This window comes from Oncorhynchus tshawytscha, linkage group LG06, assembly GCF_018296145.1.
Source record: "Oncorhynchus tshawytscha isolate Ot180627B linkage group LG06, Otsh_v2.0, whole genome shotgun sequence".
NCBI classification, from domain to species: Eukaryota; Metazoa; Chordata; class Actinopteri; order Salmoniformes; family Salmonidae; genus Oncorhynchus; species Oncorhynchus tshawytscha.
The window spans coordinates 9017752-9039418 of record NC_056434.1 but is presented as its reverse complement, the minus strand read 5'-3'; the positions used below and the strand labels follow the sequence as shown (position 1 = coordinate 9039418).

At 40.7% G+C, this 21667-nt stretch overlaps 1 protein-coding gene across 4 annotated transcripts in view; it reads left to right on the top strand.

Moving 5' to 3' along the window:
* Nucleotides 1-21667, top strand: part of LOC112251981 (PEX5-related protein-like) — a 169072-nt gene that overhangs the window by 93453 nt on the left and 53952 nt on the right. For 3 of the 4 annotated variants that reach the window (XR_006083571.1, XM_042322924.1, XM_024422849.2), the window contains 5 exons: nucleotides 9466-9577; nucleotides 14856-15071; nucleotides 16778-16901; nucleotides 17689-17782; nucleotides 21524-21553. Coding sequence is in view for 3 of the 4 variants with exons in the window: in XM_042322924.1 (XP_042178858.1) it covers nucleotides 9466-9577; nucleotides 14856-15071; nucleotides 16778-16901; nucleotides 17689-17782; nucleotides 21524-21553 (576 nt within the window). In the remaining variant the exon portion in view is untranslated. The remainder of the gene's footprint in view (nucleotides 1-9465; nucleotides 9578-14855; nucleotides 15072-16777; nucleotides 16902-17688; nucleotides 17783-21523; nucleotides 21554-21667) is intronic. The other variant, XM_042322923.1, reaches the window with a different exon arrangement.

Below are 21667 nucleotides of genomic sequence, written 5' to 3'. Positions count from 1 at the left end.
ATTCTTTAGAGGTTCTTCACATTGAAACTGATGGGGAACCCCTTCTCCTTCTTCAAAGAACCCCTTTTAATGGATCCTCAAATAACCTTTTGAAGAACCTTTTGGGGTACATTTTTTAACTAACCCCTCCCTTATGATTAATAATAATAATACACAAAACAATAACAACAATAGCACCATTTTTTAAATTGTCAGTGTTTATTATGATTTTAGTGGCAAAGCAGAATAAAAAATTCGAAATATGAGGTAAACTCCCAGCAGAGCCCCAAGTCCAATGTGTATATCCTCTGGCGTGTGGATGTTAATGTGTTGATGTTCTCCGTATCCATAGCCAGAATGATTTTACAGTGCATGGTGATTGAACAGGTTTCATTTTATATTCATCAGAGGTGTAGGGAGTGTGAAGTCTGTGAATCCCCCCCCAAAAATAGTAATTATACAGATGATTAACAAAACATGCACACAACAGTATTCATACTTTAGATTTTGTGGAAAATGTTCTTGAAAAAGCCTGTATGGTTTTCATGCACATACCACATAATGTAGAGGCCTATGGGATATTCATTGAAGAGGTCAGGGAGGAGGATGGTACATGTGATCTGTATAACATACCAATTGACATACCTTTGTATGCCTCTTTGTCTGTATACCTGTAGACACTGACACAAAAGTGAGCAGTTCCGTCATCTGAACACAAAACAGCCTTCAGCATATTCTTACAGCAAACATATTTTAACCTCTTTGTTGATCGATATCCATTGAATTGTGTCCATTTTCTGTTCTAGAAAGATTTGCGCCAACTTGATGACCCCCACCTCCTATGGGGTACTTGAAATAACCTTTTGGGGGTCTTTCAGGATCTTAGACGAACCCTTGTTGAACCCCTCATTTTTTTTAGTGTAGGACACGTGTCAAACGTAATTGATCAATTAAGGTTAGGAGCTCCCCTCACCCGGTTATCTAGGTCTTAATTAAAAGGAAAAAGACAAAAACCAGCAGACACTACGCCCTCCATGGAATGAATTTAACAACCCTGCCTTAGGACCACCCTGTATATGTCACTCACAGGGTCAGGACATGGAAATACACTGGTGGTCTGACCAACAATAATGACAATGGTGAATGAATGAAATGTTAAGAGACTGCCTCTATCTTCTCTCTTCGATGACCACGGGAACAAACTATGATCAAACTGACAATACCAGAGAGAGGAATGAAATGCCTGCCATTTTGAAATCTGTTTAACAGTATGTTGCGATTGCTTGTGCGATTACTTCGCTAGCCATTGCCTACACTAAGCTTAAAGTTTGATATTTGAAAAATGTCAGGAGCTGACTGGTGACATAACAAGAATGTAACTCTTGCATGGCCTGAGGTAGCACTGATTCACCCAACATTGTTATATTACAAGAATGGCAACCTGATAAACCACGGCTGTCAGCCAATCAGCATTCAGGGCTCGAACCACCGAGTTTATAATGATGAATAAGCAATAAACAGAGCAGTTTGTTATTCTGTGTCCCGCACGTCTATAATGGCCCGGCAGGGCTTCTCTCAGTGCTTCTCTGAGCCATCGGTTGTCATTACCCGGATGAGGTCTGTCCCTTTAATAATTCCCATTAATGTCAGCAATCTTTTTATATTTTTGCCAAAAGAGAGGCGCCTTTTTTAATTGAATAAGTGGAGATCATCTAATTAAGTGACGGGGGCTCCGAAATGATTCACTTTTCTCATTAAGGGCCCATATTCTGCTTGCAAATATACTGTAGGAAGATACGCTTTGAGGTTTAGAGGGTGAAATAGAGTAAGGCATCCAATATAAAACCATCGATCATGAAATCCTGGCTGGAGGTACCTCCGTGCAACACTTAGCTATTACAGTTCCAGCATCTTTGAACTCAAATGGTTCTCCCCAGCAAACATAAAATGTAAACGTATGTGACACTGTTCATAACCGTAACCATAATTGGATAATGTCCAAGTTGTCTAAAAAGGGGTAAAAGTTTTTGTTTTCAATTTGGCCGTAATGGCTAATAAACAGCCACATCATTAATTCCCAGAAAATATAGTTGCGGGAACATCTGTCATTGTTAGAGCCACACATTGAGCACATACAGACGGATCATGAAGCCGTGGGCATCACCTTTCATATCAAGCGTATGGCAGGCTGTGTGCAACCTCATGGCTAGTAATACATATTTTAGTGCCATCATTAAGATTCTCACATCCTATTAGCTCTCTGAGATGTATTGGAATAGAAATCTTCAAGATGTCACACAGGGAGGGGACATTGAGAGGAAACTTCTTCAAAGGGACACTTTCTGGATCCACAGGCTCAACACATTATCTACTCTTGGCCTTAACGAGGAGTTTGACATAAAAACGTTTTTAAAGTTCCAAAATGTCCAAACTATTCTCTTGTTTTTACCCTAATTGAAAATGGTCTATCATATATACACTGCTCAAAAAAATAAAGGGAACACTAAAATAACACATCCTAGATCTGAATGAATGAAATATTCTCATTAAATACTTTTTTCTTTACATAGTTGAATGTGCTGACAACAAAATCACACAAAAATTATCAATGGAAATCAAATTTATCAACCCATGGAGGTCTGATTTGGAGTCACACTCAAAATTTAAAGTGGAAAACCACACTACAGGCTGATCCAACTTTGATGTAATGTCCTTAAAATAAGTCAAAATGAGAATCAGTAGTGTGTGTGGCCTCCACGTGCCTGTATGACCTCCCTACAACGCCTGGGCATGCTCTTGATGAGGTGGCGGATGGTCTTCTGAGGGATCTCCTCCCAGACCTGGACTAAAGCATCCGCCAACTCCTGGACAGTCTGGTGGATGGAGCGAGACATGATGTCCCAGATGTGCTCAATTGGATTCAGGTCTGGGGAACGGACGGGCCAGTCCATAGCATCAATGCCTTCCTCTTACAGGAACTGCTGACACACTCCAGCCACATGAGGTCTAACATTGTCTTGCATTAGGAGGAACCCAGGGCAAACCGCACCAGCATATAGTCTCACAAGGGGTCTGAGGATCTCATCTCGGTACCTAATGGCAGTCAGGCTACCTCTGGCGAGTACATGGAGGGCTGTGCGGCCCCCCAAAGAAATGCCACCCCACACCATGACTGACCCACCGCCAAACCGGTCATGCTGGAGGATGTTGCAGGCAGCAGAACGTTCTCCACGGCGTCTCCAGACTCTGTCACGTCTGTCACATGTGCTCAGTGTGAACCTGCTTTCATCTGTGAAGAGCACAGGGCGCCAGTGGCGAATTTGCCAATCTTGGTGTTCTCTGGCAAATGCCAAACGTCGTGCACGGTGTAAGCACAACCCCTACCTGTGGACGTCGGGCCCTCATACCACCCTCATGGAGTCTGTTTCTGACCATTTGAGCAGACACATGCACATTTGTGGCCTGCTGGAGGTCATTTTGCAGGGCTCTGGCAGTGCTCCTCCTGCTCCTCCTTACACAAAGGTGGAGGTAGCGGTCCTGCTGCTGGGTTGTTGCCCTCCTACGGCCTCCTCCACGTCTCCCGATGTACTGGCCTGTCTCCTGGTAGCGCCTCCATGCTCTGGACACTACGCTGACAGACACAGCAAACCTTCTTGCCACAGCTCGCATTGATGTGCCATCCTGGATGAGCTGCACTACCTGAGCCACTTGTGTGGATTGTAGACTCCGCCTCATGCTACCACTAGAGTGAAAGCACCGCCAGCATTCAAAAGTGACCAAAACATCAGCCAGGAAGCATAGGAACTGAGAAGTGGTCTGTGGTCACCACCTGCAGTACCACTCCTTTATTGGGGGTGTCTTGCTAATTGCCTATAATTTCCAACTGTTTTGCACCATTTGCACAACAGCATGTGCAATTTATTGTCAATAGGTGTTGCTTCCTAAGTGGACAGTTTGATTTCACAGAATTGTGATTGACTTGGAGTTACATTGTGTTGTTTAAGTGTTCCCTTTATTTTTTTGAGCAGTGTATATATATATATATATATACACACAGTTGAAGTCGGAAGTTTACACACACCTTAGCCAAATACATTTAAACTCAGTTTTTCACAATTCCTGACATTTAATCCTGGTAAATATTCCCCGTCTTAGGTCAGTTAGGATCAACACTTTATTTTAAGAATGTGAAATGTCAGAATAGTAGTAGAGAGAATTATTTACTTCAGCTTTTATTTCTTTCATCACATTCCCAGTGGGTCAGAAGTTTACATACACTCAATTAGTATTTGGTAGCATTGCCTTTAAATTGTTCAACATGGGTCAAATGTTTCAGGTAGCCTTCCACAAGCTTTCCACAAAAAGTTAAGTGCATTTTGGCCCATTCCTCCTGACAGAGCTGGTGTAACTGAGCCATGTTTGTAGGCCTCCTTGCTCACACAAACTTTTTCAGTTCTGCCCACAAATTTGTGAACGGCTTTGTGATGGCCATTCCAATACCTTGACTTTGTTGTCCTTAAGCCATTTTGCCACAACTTTGGAAGTATGCTTGCCATTTGGAAGGCCCATTTGCGACCAAGCTTTAACTTCCTGACTGATGTCTTGAGATGTTGCTTCAATATATCCACATAATTTTCCTCCCTCGTGATGCCATCTATTTTGTGAAGTGCACCAGTCTGTCCTGCAGATAAGCACCCCCACAACATGATGCTGCCAGCCCCGTGCTTCACGGTTGGTATGGTGTTCTTCAGCTTGCAAGCCTCCTCCTTTTTCCTCCAAACATAATGATTATGGCCAAACAGTTCTATTTTTGTTTCATCAGACCAGAGGACATTTCTCCAAAAAGTACGATCTTTGTCGCCATGTGCAGTTGCAAACCGTAGTCTGGGTTTTTTTATGGCGGTTTTGGAGCTGTGGCTTCTTCCTTGCTGAGCGTCCTTTCAGGTTATGTCAATATAGGACTTGTTTAACTGTGGATATAGATGCTTTGGTACCTGTTCCCTCCAGCATCTTCACAAGATCCTTTGCTGTTGTTCTGGGATTGATTTGCACTTGTCGCACCAAAGTACGTTCATCTCCAGGAGACCGAACGCGTCTCCTTCCTGAGTGGTATGATGGCTGCATGGTCCCATGGTGTTTATACTTGTGTATTATTGTTTGTACAGATGAACCTTCAGGCGTTTGGAAATTGCTCCCAAGGATGAACCAGACTTGTGAGGTCTTGGCTGATTTTCCCATGGTGTCAAGCAAAGAGGCACTGAGTTTGAAGGTTGGCCTTGAAACCACAGGTACACCCCCAATTGACTCAAATGATGTCAATTAGCCTATCAGAAGCTTCTAAAGCCATTACATAATTTTCTGGAATTTTCCAAGCTGTTTACAGGCACAGTCAACTTAGTGTATGTTAACATCTGACCCACTGGAATTGTGATACAGTGAATTATAAGTGAAATAATCTGTCTATAAACAATTCTTGGAAAAATTACTTGTGTCATGCGCAAAGTAGATGTCCTAACCGACTTGCCAAAACTATAGTTTGTTAACAATAAATTTGTGGTGTGGTTTAAATACAAGTATTAATGACTCCAACCTAAGTGTATGTAAACTTCCGACTTCAACTATATATATATATACACACACACTACCGGTCAATAGTTTCAGAACACCTCATTCAAGGGTTTTTCTTTCTTTTTACAATTTTCTACATTGCCAAATAATAGTGAAGACATCAAAACTATGAAATAACACATGTAGTAACCAAAAAAAGATTTCATATTTGAGATTCTTCAAATAGCCACCCTTCACCTTGATGACAGCTTTGCACACTCTTGGCATTCTCTTAACCAGCATCACGAGGTAGGCACCTGGAATGCATTTCAATTAACAGGTGAGCCTTCTTAAAAGTTAATTTGTGGAATTTCTTTCATTCTTAATGCGTTTGAGCCAATCAGTTGTGTTGTGACAAGGTAGGGGGGTATACAGAAGATAGCCGTATTTGGTAAAAGACCAAGTCCATATTATAGCAAGAACAGCTCAAATAAGCAAAGAGTAACGACAGTCCATCATTACTTTAAGACGTGAAGCTCAGTCAATACGAAAAATGTCAAGAACTTTGAACGTTTTTTCAAGTGCAGTCGCAAAAACCATCAAGCGCTATGATGAAACTGGCTCTCATGAGGACCGCCACATGAAAGGAAGACCCAGAATTACCTCTGCTGCAGAGGATAAGTTCATTAGAGTTACCAGCCTCAGAAATTGTATCCCAAATAAATGCTTCACAGAGTTCAAGTAACAGGCACATCTCAACATCAACTGTTCAGAGGAGACTGTGTGAATCAGGCATTCATGGTCGAATTGCTGCAAAGAAACCACAACTAAAGGACACCAATAAGAAGAAGAGACTTGCTTAGGCCAAGAAACACGAGCAATTGACATTAGACAGTGGAAATTTGTCCTTTGGTCTGGAGTCCAAATTGGAGATTTTTGGTTCCAACCGCCATGTATTTGTGAGACGCAGAGTGGGTGAACGGATGATCTCTGCATGTGTGGTTCCAAATGTGAAGCATGGAGGAGGAGGTGTGATGGTGCTTTGCTGGTGACACTGTCAGCGATTTATTTAGAATTCAAGGCACACTTAACCAGCATGGCTACCACCGCATTCTGTGGGGATATGCCATCCCATCTGGTTTGCGCTTATTGGGACTATCATTTTTTTTCTAACAGGACAATGACCCAAAACACACCTCCAGGCTGTGCAAGGGTTATTTGACCAAGGAGAGTGATGGAGTGCTGCATCAGATGACCTGGCTTCCACAATCACCTGACCTCAACCCAATTTAGATGGTTTGGGATGAGTTGGACCACAGAGTGAAGGAAAAGCAGCCAACAAGTGCTCAGTATATGTGTGAACTCCTTCAAGACTGTTGGAAAAGCATTCCTCATGAAGCTGGTTGAGAGAATGCCAAGCGTGTGCAGAGCTGTCATCAAGGCAAAGGTGGCTATTTTGAAGAATCTCAAATATAAAATAGATTTTGATTTGTTTAACACTTCTTTGGTTACTACATGATTCCATGTGTTATTTCATAGTTTTGATGTCTTCACTATTATTCTACAATGTAGAAAATAGAAAAAAAGAAAGAAAAACACTTGAATGAGTAGGTGTGTTCAAACTTTTGACTGTAAATATTGATCACATTCTTCACGTATGATTATATATTTTTATATATTGAATGTTGATATTGTGAACCTATGTTAGATGTTTTTACTTCCTGCTTCAGGAAGTGATGTCACTGAGCACTGCCCCTATGTATAGGGCCTTCCAACCCCAGCTGGGATATGGATGCCTGATGAAGACCTAAGAACAAAATGTTGTTATAATAAAAATCACCTGGGAGCATGAGCAGCAGTGTGTGGCATTGTCCTTTTTATTGTTCATGAGTTCACCTATAACTCCAGCACCTGCTAAACACACCTGGATGTGCTTCTGTTATTCAGCTTTTGTATCATTAAGTTTCTGCCAGAAAAGAATTTGCTCTGGAGATCAGGGATGGCAAATGTCATGTTTCCTCTTCGACAGCATTGTACAAGCAGACAATAATGATGGTGGGGCTATTTTTATATCAAAACAAATCCATATTTTGAATAATTTTTGTCACTAGAGCAACTACTTCAGGGGTAATTATAATGGATGGGATGTAACCTATGCCACAGCAGTGTTGGCAAACCTACAGCGACAGTCCAGGATGCCTCACAGGCAAGGTGATTAACTTAAGCATGTGTTTGGGAACTGAGATAAACAACTTCTAATGGCTGAGCAATTACACTTGGGGACACACCCAGTAAGTATCTTCCTCAGCTAGTCACAGCTAGTTTGGATAGAACACTGGGAGATGTTAGTCTCCTCAGCTAGTCTGGATAGAACACTGGGAGATGTTAGTCTCCTCAGCTAGTCTGGATAGAACACTGGGAGAGATTAGTCTCCTCAGCTAGTCTGGATAGAACACTGGGAGAGATTAGTCTCCTCAGCTAGTCTGGATAGAACACTGGGAGAGATTAGTCTCCTCAGCTAGTCTGGATAGAACACTGGGAGAGATTAGTCTCCTCAGCTAGTCTGGATAGAACACTGGGAGAGATTAGACTCCTCAGCTAGTCTGGATAGGACACTGGGAGAGATTAGACTCCTCAGCTAGTTTGGATAGTACACTGGGAGAGGTTAGTCTCCTCAGCTAGTCTGGATAGAACACTGGGAGAGATTAGACTCCTCAGCTAGTCTGGATAGAACACTGGGAGAGATTAGACTCCTCAGCTAGACTGGATAGAACACTGGGAGAGGTTAGACTCCTTAGCTCGTCTGGATAGAACACTGGGAGAGGTTAGACTCCTCAGCTAGTCTGGATAGAACACTGGGAGAGATTAGACTCCTCAGCTAGTCTGGATAGAACACTGGGAGAGGTTAGACTCCTTAGCTAGTCTAGATAGAACACTGGGAGAGATTAGTCTCCTCAGCTAGACTGGATAGAACACTGGGAGAGGTTAGACTCCTTAGCTAGTCTAGATAGAACACTGGGAGAGATTAGACTCCTCAGCTAGTCTGGATAGAACACTGGGAGAGGCAGATGAAGGATTCACAGAGCTAGCATTCAACTGAGCCTAACATGCTGACTAGACAGAGCATATGAGTTTGCCATCGCACTATTAATTTGGGGACAAGTGGAAATGCATGAAACATTCATGGACATTTAGCTAGCTAGCTTGCTGTTGCTAGATAATTTGTCCTGGGATATAAACATTAGGTTGTTATTTTACTGGGGGAAAAAATGTCATTTTTTCTGGATCTTTGTAGAATTTTGACACATTTTGAGTCACACAAAATTGTGAGTTCTCTACTCTGACAATTAATACACAGATGAAAGGGGAAGCCTAGTTAATTTCTAGTAATCTCTCCTCCTTTAGTCTTCTTCTTCTGTGGACTTTATATAGCAGTTGGCAACCAACTTTAAGGTGCATTACCACCACCAACTGGACTGGAGTGTGGACCTCAGTTCATCTTCCAATAACCCACATGGGTACTCTATATGCTCCTAATAACCAATGAGGAGATGGGAGAGGCGGGACTTGCAGCGCATCATGTGTAAAAAATACAATCAAGTTCTATTTTAGCACCTGGCTACGCAGACGCTTGTTGACGGGCACCAGAAGTTTGGATGGAATTATTGAATGACACGTATGTGCTCAACGTGGGCAATGTGGTCAGCACTTAAAGGGTAAAACAGAACACTCATGAACTAGTGGGGGATTGGTAGGTCACGTCAGGTCGTGTCATCACTTTGTTTGAATTACATGATGCACTGTTTGAAATGGCCAATGAAGTGACACATCACTACTTGTTATCATAATGTCTCGGTCACGTTGACATTTCCAGGAAAAGGGCCAAAAGGGCATATTTTGTGTGTGATTTTAAGCAGTGTCGTCTGTTTGCACTTGCAGCTGGTGAGTGAGCAACAAGAGAGCCGCCCCCTGCTAAGCCCTTCCATCGACGACTTTCTCTGTGAGACCAAGTGCCATGGCGCTGCCCGCCTAGTGACTTCGAACACAGCAGGTACCTCCACTGACCTCCCTCTCCTCTCTGTCTACCCAGCCCCGACGGCTGTAGTAGCCCCTTCATGCATTGGCCATTGATATGTATACACCTTGATATATACATATCAGTTTGAACCAGAAATTTGTGAGGGGTGGTGTGTTTTGTTTCACCATGGGGGGGGGGGATTTGCAATTCAAATAAGAGAGCTGTTAAACCCCCTCACTAACTTCCCATCCAATAGACTACCTACCTCATCCCCATATTTAGTTTTTAGTTTTTTTTTCTGCTCTTTTACTCACCAGTATTTCTACTGCACATCCTCATCTGCACATCTATCACTCCAGTGTTAATGCTAAATTGTAATTACTTAGCCACTATGACTTATTTATTGCCTTACCGCCTTACTTAATTTGCGCACACTATGTATAGATTTTTCTATTGTGTTATTGACTGTATGTTTGTTGATACCACGTGTAACTCTGTGTTGTTGTTTTAGTCGCACTGCTTTGCTTTATCTTGGCCAGGTCGCAGTTGTAAATGAGAACTTGTTCTCAACTAGCCTCCCTGGTTAAATAAAGGTGAAATAAATAAAATTAACAATGGAACTGTTCATGAATTTACCTGGAAAAACAGAGCTCCATTTTCACAGACCCCATATCTGTTTTTTGGTAACAGGGTCTGTATGTGAAAGGGAGTAACACTATATAAGTTGACTGAAGTTAATGTCATAGAGGACTACTTTAAAGTTACATCAGGGGAATTGTATTATTGTTTCAGCGTGGTCATCAATATTTACTCTACTCAATGCATAATACAAAGTTCTGACAACATACCGCAGCAATGTTGCACGATAGCCGTATGGACACAGTCACAGAATGAAGCTCATGTAGCAGATTACCAATTCAGTTTTTACCACGTTATTAATAAGACCTTAAACAACAATGACAATAGTCAAAAAAACAACAAACAAAAAAATGATTAAATGGAGGTAATCTCTATAAAGGGGTAGTTTATAGATGAACCTTGTCCTGCCTACTGTCAGAGCCTACTGTCAGAGCCTACTGTCAGAGCCTACTGTTTGATCCTACTGTCAGAGCCTACTGTCAGAGCCTACTGTTTGATCCTACTGTCAGAGCCTACTGTTTGATCCAATAGGGTGAGAGGCCACCGCATGCTGCTCGTTTTCAGTCTCAGTGTCTAGCCTGAAATTATTAAGTATACAGACATGACCAGTTCATTCTATTGTTAGTGTGTCGCGGAAAGTACTGTAACTAAAAGCATGGGCTTTTTTTGTGTCAGTTGTTCTAGCTAATGTCAGGAGTTACGGCGGTCTGATTCCTTGCTGTGTCGTCACACAGAGTAGATTGGGATGATTTAAAATGAGTCATTTAGATGATCGGCTCCCAACCGAAGGTCAGTGGCTCCGTAGAGAGTGAAACATAGGAAACAACAGTGACTCACTTGTCAGTCATATCCACAGGTTGAGCTGTCACGATACAAAAGTCTAACACAAATTCTCAACTCTTGACAATACCAATGGACAATTTTATTTCCAATAGGCTAGAGAAAAAAAAACTATCTTGCGAAAGATCCACTGAGACGTCATTGTTCTCTTGAGTATCCCCAAACGTTAATGATGTAAATATTGTCCTGTTTTTCACTTATATTTTTAACTTGTGTTTTATTGTCTATTTATCAATGCAATATCCATGTACTGTATTTCAGTGTCAACGACTGCCATGTGGATATTATTACACTTTTTTTTATTTATTTTTTTACGATTTACACAAACATGACTTTACCTGACCACAATAAACTGCAATAAAGAACGCTGTACCTGTGAGATATTATTTGTTCAGATAGAATGTACACGTATCTTCACTAAAAGTGAACTGACCACAAAATCCAACAGATGTCAGCAACTGAAATAGAAACTTTAACATGTCCATGACAATGTTGACTCAAATCAATTCAAATGACTCAATAGCGAAGCTCAGAACACTATGATAGAAACGGTATACTATCCTTCGTATACATACACACAATACACGTCAAATATGCCTTCCAGCTGGCAAGACTATTTGGAGAAAACCTCATCATCTCAAGTAGCCTCAAGGTCATCTCAAGTAGACTCAAGGTCAACCATCTTGGTTTCTTTCAGGGCATGGCTTTTCTCCTGACACAGATAACACTTCAGGCGACGTCTCCATCTCCCACAAGCGCTTCCTCTGATTAATAATTGCATTCCTAATTTGAGGAGCACAGAGATATCAAGGAGCAGCACACACTAATTACCTTCAGATAACATTCAGAGGAGCATCCCGTTCGTTTATCATAAAACAGCAGTGTGTTATTTACAAAAGGACCTACGCGGACATTATTAAGTGTTCTTCACACACTGCAATTGTTATTTACAGAGATATGTGTGCACACAGCAGAGGCTGATCATGTCTGTAATTTATCCTTTATTTAACTAGGCAAGTCAGTTTAAAAACAAATTCTTATTTACAATGACAGCCTACCCCAAAAACACTGGGTCAATTGTGCAAGGTCCCAATCATAGCCAGATGTGATATAGCCTGGATTTAAACCAGGGACTGTAGTGTAGCCTCTTGCACTGAGATGCATTGCCTTAGACCGCTGCACCACTCAGGAGCCCAGTTGTATGGTGAGGGAAATCACAGCAATATAATGCTAGCTCTTACAGGTAAGCTAGTTGAGAACAAGTTCTCATTTACAACTGCGACCTGGCCAAGATAAAGCAAAGCAGTGCAACACAAACAACAACACAGAGTTACATGGAATAAACAAACATACAGTCAATAACACAATAGAAAAAAATATCTATATACAGTGTGTGCAAATGGCATGAGGAGGTAGGCAATAAATAGGCCATAGTAGCGAAGTAATTATAATTTAGCAAATTCACACTGGAGTGATAAATGAGCAGATGATGATGTGCAAGTAGAAATACTGGTGAGCAAAAGAGCAGAAACGTAAATAAAAACATGTATGACTGTATTAAGATAGCGTTCTATACTCCCTCACACTTTTACGCTAACAAACTAGGTTTAACAAATGCAAAAAAAAGCCACAGTTTAATACACAAAATTGTGCATTACAAAAGGAACTACATGGACATTATTAAGTGTTCTTCACCCACTGCAATTCAGCTATTACCTGACAATAAACCTTTATTTGTTTTAATCTGTTAAATCTATCTATGCAGGTAGCCTAGTGGTTAGAGCGTTGGGCTAATAACTGAAAGGTTGCTATATCAAATCCCTGAGCTGACAAGGTAGAAATCTGTTGTTCTGCCCCTGAACAAGGCAGTTATAACCCACTGTTCCCCATTAGGCAGTCATTGTAAATAAGAATTTGTTCTTAACTGACTTTCCTAGTTAAATTAAGGTACTTTTTTTTAAAATAGCCGTCTTTCGGATGGGACATTAAACGGGTGTCCTGACCCTCTGTGTTCTCTAAAGATCCCATTCCCAATCTGGCCTTCATACCATCATGGCCACCTAATCATCCTCAGTTTAAAATTGGCTCATTTAGCCCCCTCCTCCCCCCTGTAACTATTGCTGTAAATGAGAATGTGTTCTCAGTCAACTTACCTGGTAAAACAATGGTTAAATAACTCAACATGGTAATATACTCACAATGTAAATTAATTTACTCCAATAAATTGAGTTTGCATCTGAGATGCCCCTTGACTTGGTAGTTAATTAAACTATTACAATTTTAGTAGACACTCTTATCCAGAGCAATTAGGTTTAAGTACCTTGCACAAGGCCACAGACTGCTTTTTCACCAAGTTGGTTCGGGGATTCAAACCAGCTCCCTTTCGGTTACTGGCCCAACGCTGTTAACCGTTAGACTACCTGCCGCCGCTACCTTTATCAAAATTATACCTGACTATCAAGACATCATTATTAAGGCGGGAAGGGCGTTTTCATTCTCATACTACAGGCTGTGAGTGGTTAAATGAACATGGACAAAAAAGCCTTTACCATTAAAAAAAGGGTCTCTGTCCTTGTCCTTACCGGTCTGATGGTCTGGGATTAAATTGCTTAATTTACCAAACAGAAAAGCTCCGCCAGGGCTGCCTTAGCTGTCCCCAGTCTGGCCATCAAAGTATACTTAGATCTTCAGTGAGGTAGAGAAACTCCTGGAAGTACCTAACCAGGGGGCAACCGATGGAAATAATACCCTTGACAAGGTATTCACTCAACAATGTGCAGAGAAATGTGAAGTAAAACTGTTACTGATTGTTTTCCAGAGTTGCAAATAAAAAATGTGTGTAAATCAACAATGACGTGAATAGTTATGTCTCGTAATGAATCCCTCCTTGAGTCACCAATTTCAGAGTCACAAGTCTGTTGAGAAATGTTAATTAGGTTTGTCTTGACAGCTTTAAGGAAGATGAGTCTCTGTAAAGCAAAGATTTGAACTGATCTACCAAGAAGCTAAACTATACTGAACAAAGATATAAAAGCAACAATTTCAACGATTTTACTGAGTTACAGTTCATATAAGGAAATCAGTCAATTGAAATTAATTAATTAAGCCCTAATCTATGGATTTCACATGACTGGGCAGGTGCTCAGCCATGGTTTGGCCTGGGAGGGCATAGGCCCACCCACTTGGGAGCCAGGCCCTCCCACTGGGGAGCATGGCTCAGCCAATCAGAATGAGTTTTTCCCCACAAAAGGGCTTTATTACAGATAGAAATACTCCTCAGTTTCATCAGATGTCCGGTTGGCTGGTCTCAGACGATCCCTCAGGTGAAGAAGCCAGAGGTCCTGGGCTGACGTGATTACATGTGGTCTGCGGTTTTGAGGCAGGTTGGACGTACTGCCAAATTCTCTAAACAACATTGGAGGCGGCTTATGGTAGAGAAATGAACATTAAATTCTCTGGCAACAGCTCTGGTGGACATTCCTGCAGTCAGCATGCTAATTGCACAAACTTGATACATCTGTGGCAGATGTGTTGTGTGAAAAAAATCACATTTTAGAGTGTGCTTTTATTGTCCCCACACAACGTGCACATGTGTAATGATCATAATTTAACCAGCTTCTTGATATGCCACACCTGTCAGGTTGATGGATTAGGATAAATTCTCACTAACAGGGATGTAAACAAATTTGTGAACAATATTTTGAGAGAAATAAGCTTTTTGTGTGTACAGAACATTTCTGGGATCTTATATTTCAGCTCATGAAACATGGGACCAACACTTTACATGTTGCGTTTATATTTTTGTTCACTATAGTATGATTTCTCCCTCCAGTTCTGTCCTCCACATTGGACCTATTGGACCTCAGCGAGCCCGGAGAGAGAAGGAACAGCAAGCAGGACAAGAAGAGCCCTCTGTTGTCACGTGGGGACGGGCCTAAGAACATGCCTCACCGGAAGAAGACGACGGACGAGACCGAGCTGATCCAGGTGGATGTAGAGCAGACTGTCCCCTGTCCCCACACTCCTGAAAGAGTGTCACTTGACTCAGGTACACTGGGGTTGGTAGTAATTTAGGCGGGTTACGTTAGTGTTCTTGGGCACAGGGACTATGGTGGTCTGCTTGAAACATGTTGTTATTACAGACTGGGAGAGGTTGAAAATGTCAGTGAAGACACTTGCCAGTTGGTCAGCACAACCTCAGAGTACACGTCCTGGTAATCCGTCTGGCCCTGCGGCCTTGTGAATCTTGACCTGTTTAAAGGTCTTACTCACAGCGTCTGTGGAGAGAGTTTTACCAGTAGCAGTAGTCTTGGTCCTGATTGGATAGCTCAGAGTGTCTGCTCTTTCTACCTAGATGGTTTACCAGTAGCAGTAGTCTTGGACCTGATTGGATAGATCAGAGTGTCTGCTCTTTCTACCCAGATGGTTTACCAGTAGCAGTAGTCTTGGTCCTGATTGGATAGCTCAGAGCATCTGCTCTTTCTACCAAGACGGTTTACCAGTAGCAGTAGTCTTGGTCCTGATTGGATAGCTCAGAGCGTCTGCTCTTTCTACCAAGACGGTTTACCAGTAAGCAGTAGTCTTGGTCCTGATTGGATAGCTCAGAGCATCTGCTCTTTCTACCAAGACGGTTTACCAGTAGCAGTAGTCTTGGTCCTGATTGGATAGCTCAGAGCGTCTGCTCTTTCTACCAAGACGGTTTACCAGTAGCAGTAGTCTTGGTCCTGATTGGATAGCTCAGAGCGTCTGCTCTTTCTACCAAGATGGTTTACCAGTAGCAGTAGTCTTGGTCCTGATTGGTTAGCTCAGAGCGTCTGCTCTTTTCTATCCAGATGGTTTACCAGTAGCAGTAGTCTTGGTCCTGATTGGATAGCTCAGAGCGTCTGCTCTTTCTACCTAGATGGTTTACCAGTAGCAGTGGTCTTGGTCCTGGTTGGATAGCTCAGCGCGTCTGCTCTTTCTACCCAGATGGTTTACCACTGAAACTATTGTCAATTTATAGTGATTCCTCATGTCATGTATATGAGGGATTGACTATAAACTCTCGATGGCGCTTGTCAGGATAATGTTTTGGTTTGCCCGACTATAATGATCTAAACTGGCTGTTGGACCACAACTATGTCCCTCATCATGTTTAGTGGCCATTGTCACTTTCAAGTATGACGAAACAAACAGCTGTGTAGATGAACACCCAGGTGCATGTTTAAAGGATGATCTCTTACAGCCAATAGTTATGCAGAATTTACTTTGTATCATGTCGTCATGACTACCTAATATCTAGAGCACAACTCATTGCCATTTTCATAACATTAAAACCAGGAATGGTATTAACCTGACGTCCCCAGTCTCCTAAACGCTTAAACAACCTTGCCACATTGAAAAGTTTCCCTTATGAAGTCCAAAGGAGTTGACCTTGTTCATGTTCAAGATCATCCGAAGGAGGAACAGGCAGTAAGTAATGAACAGATCATCTTAAAATAGATTAAGAGGTAACAGACGATTAGTTTCCCATTAGCAAGTTGAGGAGGTTAAAGCCTTTTACTCTTCAACTGAGTTCTAATAATGCGTAGCAAGTCAGACAATGCTTAGTTTGATTAATTAATGACATCGAGTTTGATAATAACCCTGGGTGTCATTAACAAGAAAAACGCATGTCCCTGTCATGGATCTGTCCAGTTGGCAATTTTATTTTATTTAGCTTATTTTAGCTTGTACCCTGCTGTTAACTGATTTCTCTGTGATTGCTCCTTTCAGTCAACATTGCCTCTCCTTTGGAGAAATGGGAGGAGCTCAATGTCCACACTGAACGAAACAGCAGCAGAAAGTGGAAATTGGAGAGACGGGGTTCATCGAAAAACTCCTCCAGTGAACTTCTGTGGTAAGTAACCTTCATGCACCTGTTACATCTATGTCAGTTACAAATCTGGTAAGTTGCTGTGTCTTTGCACTATACTCTACACCAGTGGTTCCCAACTACGGTCATCCAGTAACCCCAAAAATAAATATTTTTGTTATGGCCCCGGACAAGAACAGTTGATTCTACTTGTCAACTAATCATCAAGCCCATGACAAGTTGAATCAGGTGTGTTTGTCCGGGGCTACAACAAAAATGTGTGCTGTTGTGGGTACTGGAGGACCTGAGTTGGGAAACTCTGCTCTACTCACCACTTCCATATCGCTCTTCACTTTAATTCACTTGAATTGTGAAGTAGTTCAAAGTATGAGAGAATATTTTTACCTAAGTGGGGCCACAATCATAGCTATTCTAATGACGGTAGTCTTCTCAGGCACCCCCGCCTCTTTTGTGCATGCTGAAAAGGTCATCTAAAGGACATCCCCTCCCTATTCACTAGATGTCTGCCTTACTGTATCTACTGCAGGTGGTATTGGAAATTGTGATTATCACAGAAAAGGTAACCAAAAAACACTCATTCAATTAATCTAGTGTAGTGCAGCCCATTGCTTCAGAGCAATCGGTCGCTATAAAGACAAAACCCTGAACATCCAGTACATTGGAAATAAAGAGCCTTTCAGAAAGGTCTGCACACTGTTGAAGCATCATCAAGAAAGCTGAAGAAAGTAAAGTGCTCTGACTTAATCGTGTTTGGGGAGTAATTAATGCATGTATTATTGATTCAACTGTCCTTTCTGTCCTTTCTCTTTAGGTCCATAGACTGCAAAACGCAATCAGAGCCACCCTCCAAGAGCTCTTTGGAAGTAAATACCATAGCAGAGGCCGAGCCAGCTCTAGCATTTCAAGTAAGTGCCTTGGCTATTGAGTCCTGAGTAGTCATTGCTGAGTCAGGCCATTATTGTCTCTTCCGTCTGCACTTGAAATCAACAGTCCTTTGAAGTTGAAAGCTTTTTACCTAAAAAGTGTATTGTTTTGATTAGAAGTGTGGTAGGCTTCTTTGTGACATGTTGAGAGGTTTGATGGAAGTTCATTGGTACTAGGGTTGTAAAACAACCTGCAATTTGGGTCATTTTGGAAATGAATACGTCAAGTTTGTAATTTATACTTGAATAACTTTTAAGAAATGAATGAATATTAAAGAAATCGATTAATGTGCTTGCTGAAGGCAAAACACAACACAACTATATTTCTTACATACTACTTATTATTATTCTTCCTGCTCTAGCTATTAAACGATTCAGGCTATTAACACGAAAATGACTTTCAAATGTGCAGACTGCCCCAGCTTAGATTGCTTGAGAAAATATTTTTGACAGTATTTATACTTTTTGTACTACAACAATATTTAAATGAGCTCCCAATGCATTTCAATGATAATAAAAGGGCCATTCATTTACATGAAGGAAATTTCAGCCTGGTCTCATACACTAGTTGTAACATAGTAAAAGTAAATATAATACACTCATATTGGTGTGATATGCTATGTTTGGTATGGTTACATAAGACAGAAGTTTACTTTATTACATGAACATATAGCAACCCAAAGGTTTCGGGTTTGAATCTCACCACGGACAACTTTAGCATGTTAGCCACTTTGCAACTATTTACTCCTTTTTTTAACTACTTTGCAACTTCTTAGCATGTTAGCTAACCCTTCCCCTAACCATTTAACCTTATCTTAACCTTAACCCTAACCCCTAGCCTAGCTAACGTTAGCCACCTAGCTAACATTAGCTTAATTGGAATTCGTTACGTCATATGTATTGCAAATTCTTAACATATTGTACGAATTTCAATTTGTAATATATCGTACAAATTGTAATTCGTAAACATACAGTGTCATAAGAAATAGATAATGGACATCCATAAATTAATACATACCATACGAAACGTAACATATTATACTAAATGGAGGAGATAGATTTACATTTACTATGTTATGTCTAACTCTGAGTCCAGGTTGAACATTTTGGCACGTTTCTCCTCTTAAACTGTTTAAACTATCAACACCAAACCAAAGTTGAGATGTTCAAATTGCTTGCATTCAGATTAGATTGCTTGCATTCTGAATTTTTATACCATTTATACTTTTTGAACTATAATCATTTTAAATGTTCATAAAAGCTCCATAGGCTTGATTGGGAGGTATTTGGATTCGCCGCTGATCTTACATCGTTTAAGCTATCAACGTCAAACCAACGTTGAGATGTTCCTTGCATTCTGATTTTTTTTATGGCAGTTATGCTTTAAAAAAATATATATAACCATTTAAAATCTGCATAAAATGTCCAAGCTAGAGACACAAAACCAACTTTCTCATAAAATAACTCACCAACAGTAACTAGAGACACCAAACCCACTTTTACATGTTTCATACTATCCTGTCTTATCCTATCCAATCAACCGATCAACCAATCATTCAATCTTTCCATTTACCTACTTTTTCAAATATAACCAGTCACCACCATTACTACTGCAGTCACTACCACTACTATAACCTATTTCACAACCATACATACTTTAAAACAAAGTAGCAAGCACACCACATTTTCTTCAGGAAATGTACCTTTCTATTTTGTTCTAAATATTTTTACTACCATTCAAAAGTTTGGGGTCACTTAGAAATATCCTTGTTTTCCATGAAAACACACATGAAATGAGTTGCAAAATTAATAGGAAATATAGTCAAGATGTTGATAAGGTTATAAATAATGATTTTTAATTGAAATAATAATTGTGTCCTTCAAACTTTGCTTTCGTCAAAGAATCCTCCATTTGCAGCAATTACAGCCTTGCAGACCTTTGGCATTCTAGTTGTCAATTTGCTGAGGTAATCTGAAGAGATTTCACCCCATGCTTCCTGAAGCACCTCCCACAAGTTGGATTGGCTTGATGGGCACTTCTTACGTACCATACGGTCAAGCTGCATAGTTTGGAGCTGTGCTTTGGGTCATTGTCCTGTTGTAGGAGGAAATTGGCTCCAATTAAGTGCTGTCCACAGGGTATGGCATGGCGTTGCAAAATGGAGTGATAGCCTTCCTTCTTCAAGATCCCTTTTGCCCTGTACAAATCTCCCACTTTACCACCATCAAAGCACCCCCAGACCATCACATTGCCTCCACCATGCTTGACAGATGCCGTCAACCACTCCTCCAGTATCTTTTCATTTTTTTCTGCATCTCACAAATGTTCTTCTTTGTGATCTGAACACCTCAAACTTAGATTTGTCTGTCCATAATACTTTCTTCCAATCTTCCTCTGTCCAGTGTCTGTGTTATTTTGCCCATCTTAATCTTTCATTTTTATTGGCCAGTCTGAGATATGGCTTTTTCTTTGCAACTCTGTCTAGGCCAGCATCCCGGAATGGCCTCTTCACTGTTGACGTTAAGACTGATGTTTGCGGGTGCTATTTAATAAAGCCAGTTGAGGACTTGTGAGGTGTCTATTTCTCAAACTAGACACTCTAATGTACTTGTCCTTTTGCTCAGTTGTGCACCGAGGCATCCCACCCCTCTTTCTATTCTGGTTAGAGCCAGTTTGCGCTGTTCTGTGAAGGGAGAAGTACACAGCGTTGTACGAGATCTTCAGTTTCTTATGAAATTTCTGGCATGGAATAGCCTTCATTTCTCAGAACAAGAATAGACTGACGAGTTTCAGAAGAAAGTGCTTTGTTTTTGGCCATTTTGAGCCGGTAATCGAACCCACAAATGCTGATTCTCCAGATACTCAACTAGTCTAAAGAAGGCCCGTTTTATTGCTTCTTTAATCAGGACAACAGTTTTCAGCTGTGCTAACATAATTGCAAAAGGGTTTTCTAATGATCAATTAGCCTTTTAAAATGATAAACTTGGATTACCTAACACAACGTGCCATTGAAACACAGCTGTTTCCAGCTACAATAGTCATTTACAACATTAACAATGTCTACACTGTATTTCTGATCAATTTGATGTCATTTTAATGGACAAAAATGTGCTTTTCTTTCAAAAACAAGGACATTTCTAAGTGACCCCAAACTTTTGAACGGTAGTGTATATCTGTGTATTTTTCATGAGTTTCTAGTGGATAGACCATATGGCTCAAGAGAAAATAGCCTAATTAATGAAACAATCTTTGAATCAACAATGACATCATTTGCAATTAACTCTGCAACTCTTCCAACGATTGAATTTTTTCACAACTTCCACCAGTTCAGCACCACGACATTTACAACAAACATATGACATATCACATAATAAAATAAATAAAAACGTGTACAAAATATAATAGTATTCACTAAGTTGATGGGTTATATCAAGGATAATGTTTTACATCTTTGTCATTCTATTTTTCATATTTAAAACATTTTATTTTATTATTTTTGTATATTTGACATGTTATGAAAATTACTTAAAATCCTTAAAAGAAAAAAAAAAATCAGTAGTTTACTGGTACATTTCTAAAGTTACCAGTAACATGGCCTCCCTTTGTAACCCCAATTGAGACGCATGCAAACCATAATTCCAGTCACTGTACTGGATCCCTGTGATGTGACCGTGTTTTTTACCCGCCATCTTGTGCTAACACCTCATATTCTTCCATTACAGCTCAACAGACAGTATATTAGTGGAAGACATGTAAGCCCCTCTACGCATCCTTTCCTATAATATCAAAAGACATTTGCACTGAACAGACAACATCACCACAGAATCCAAAAACAGAAGAAATGTGTGTTGACGGTTCACAACAAG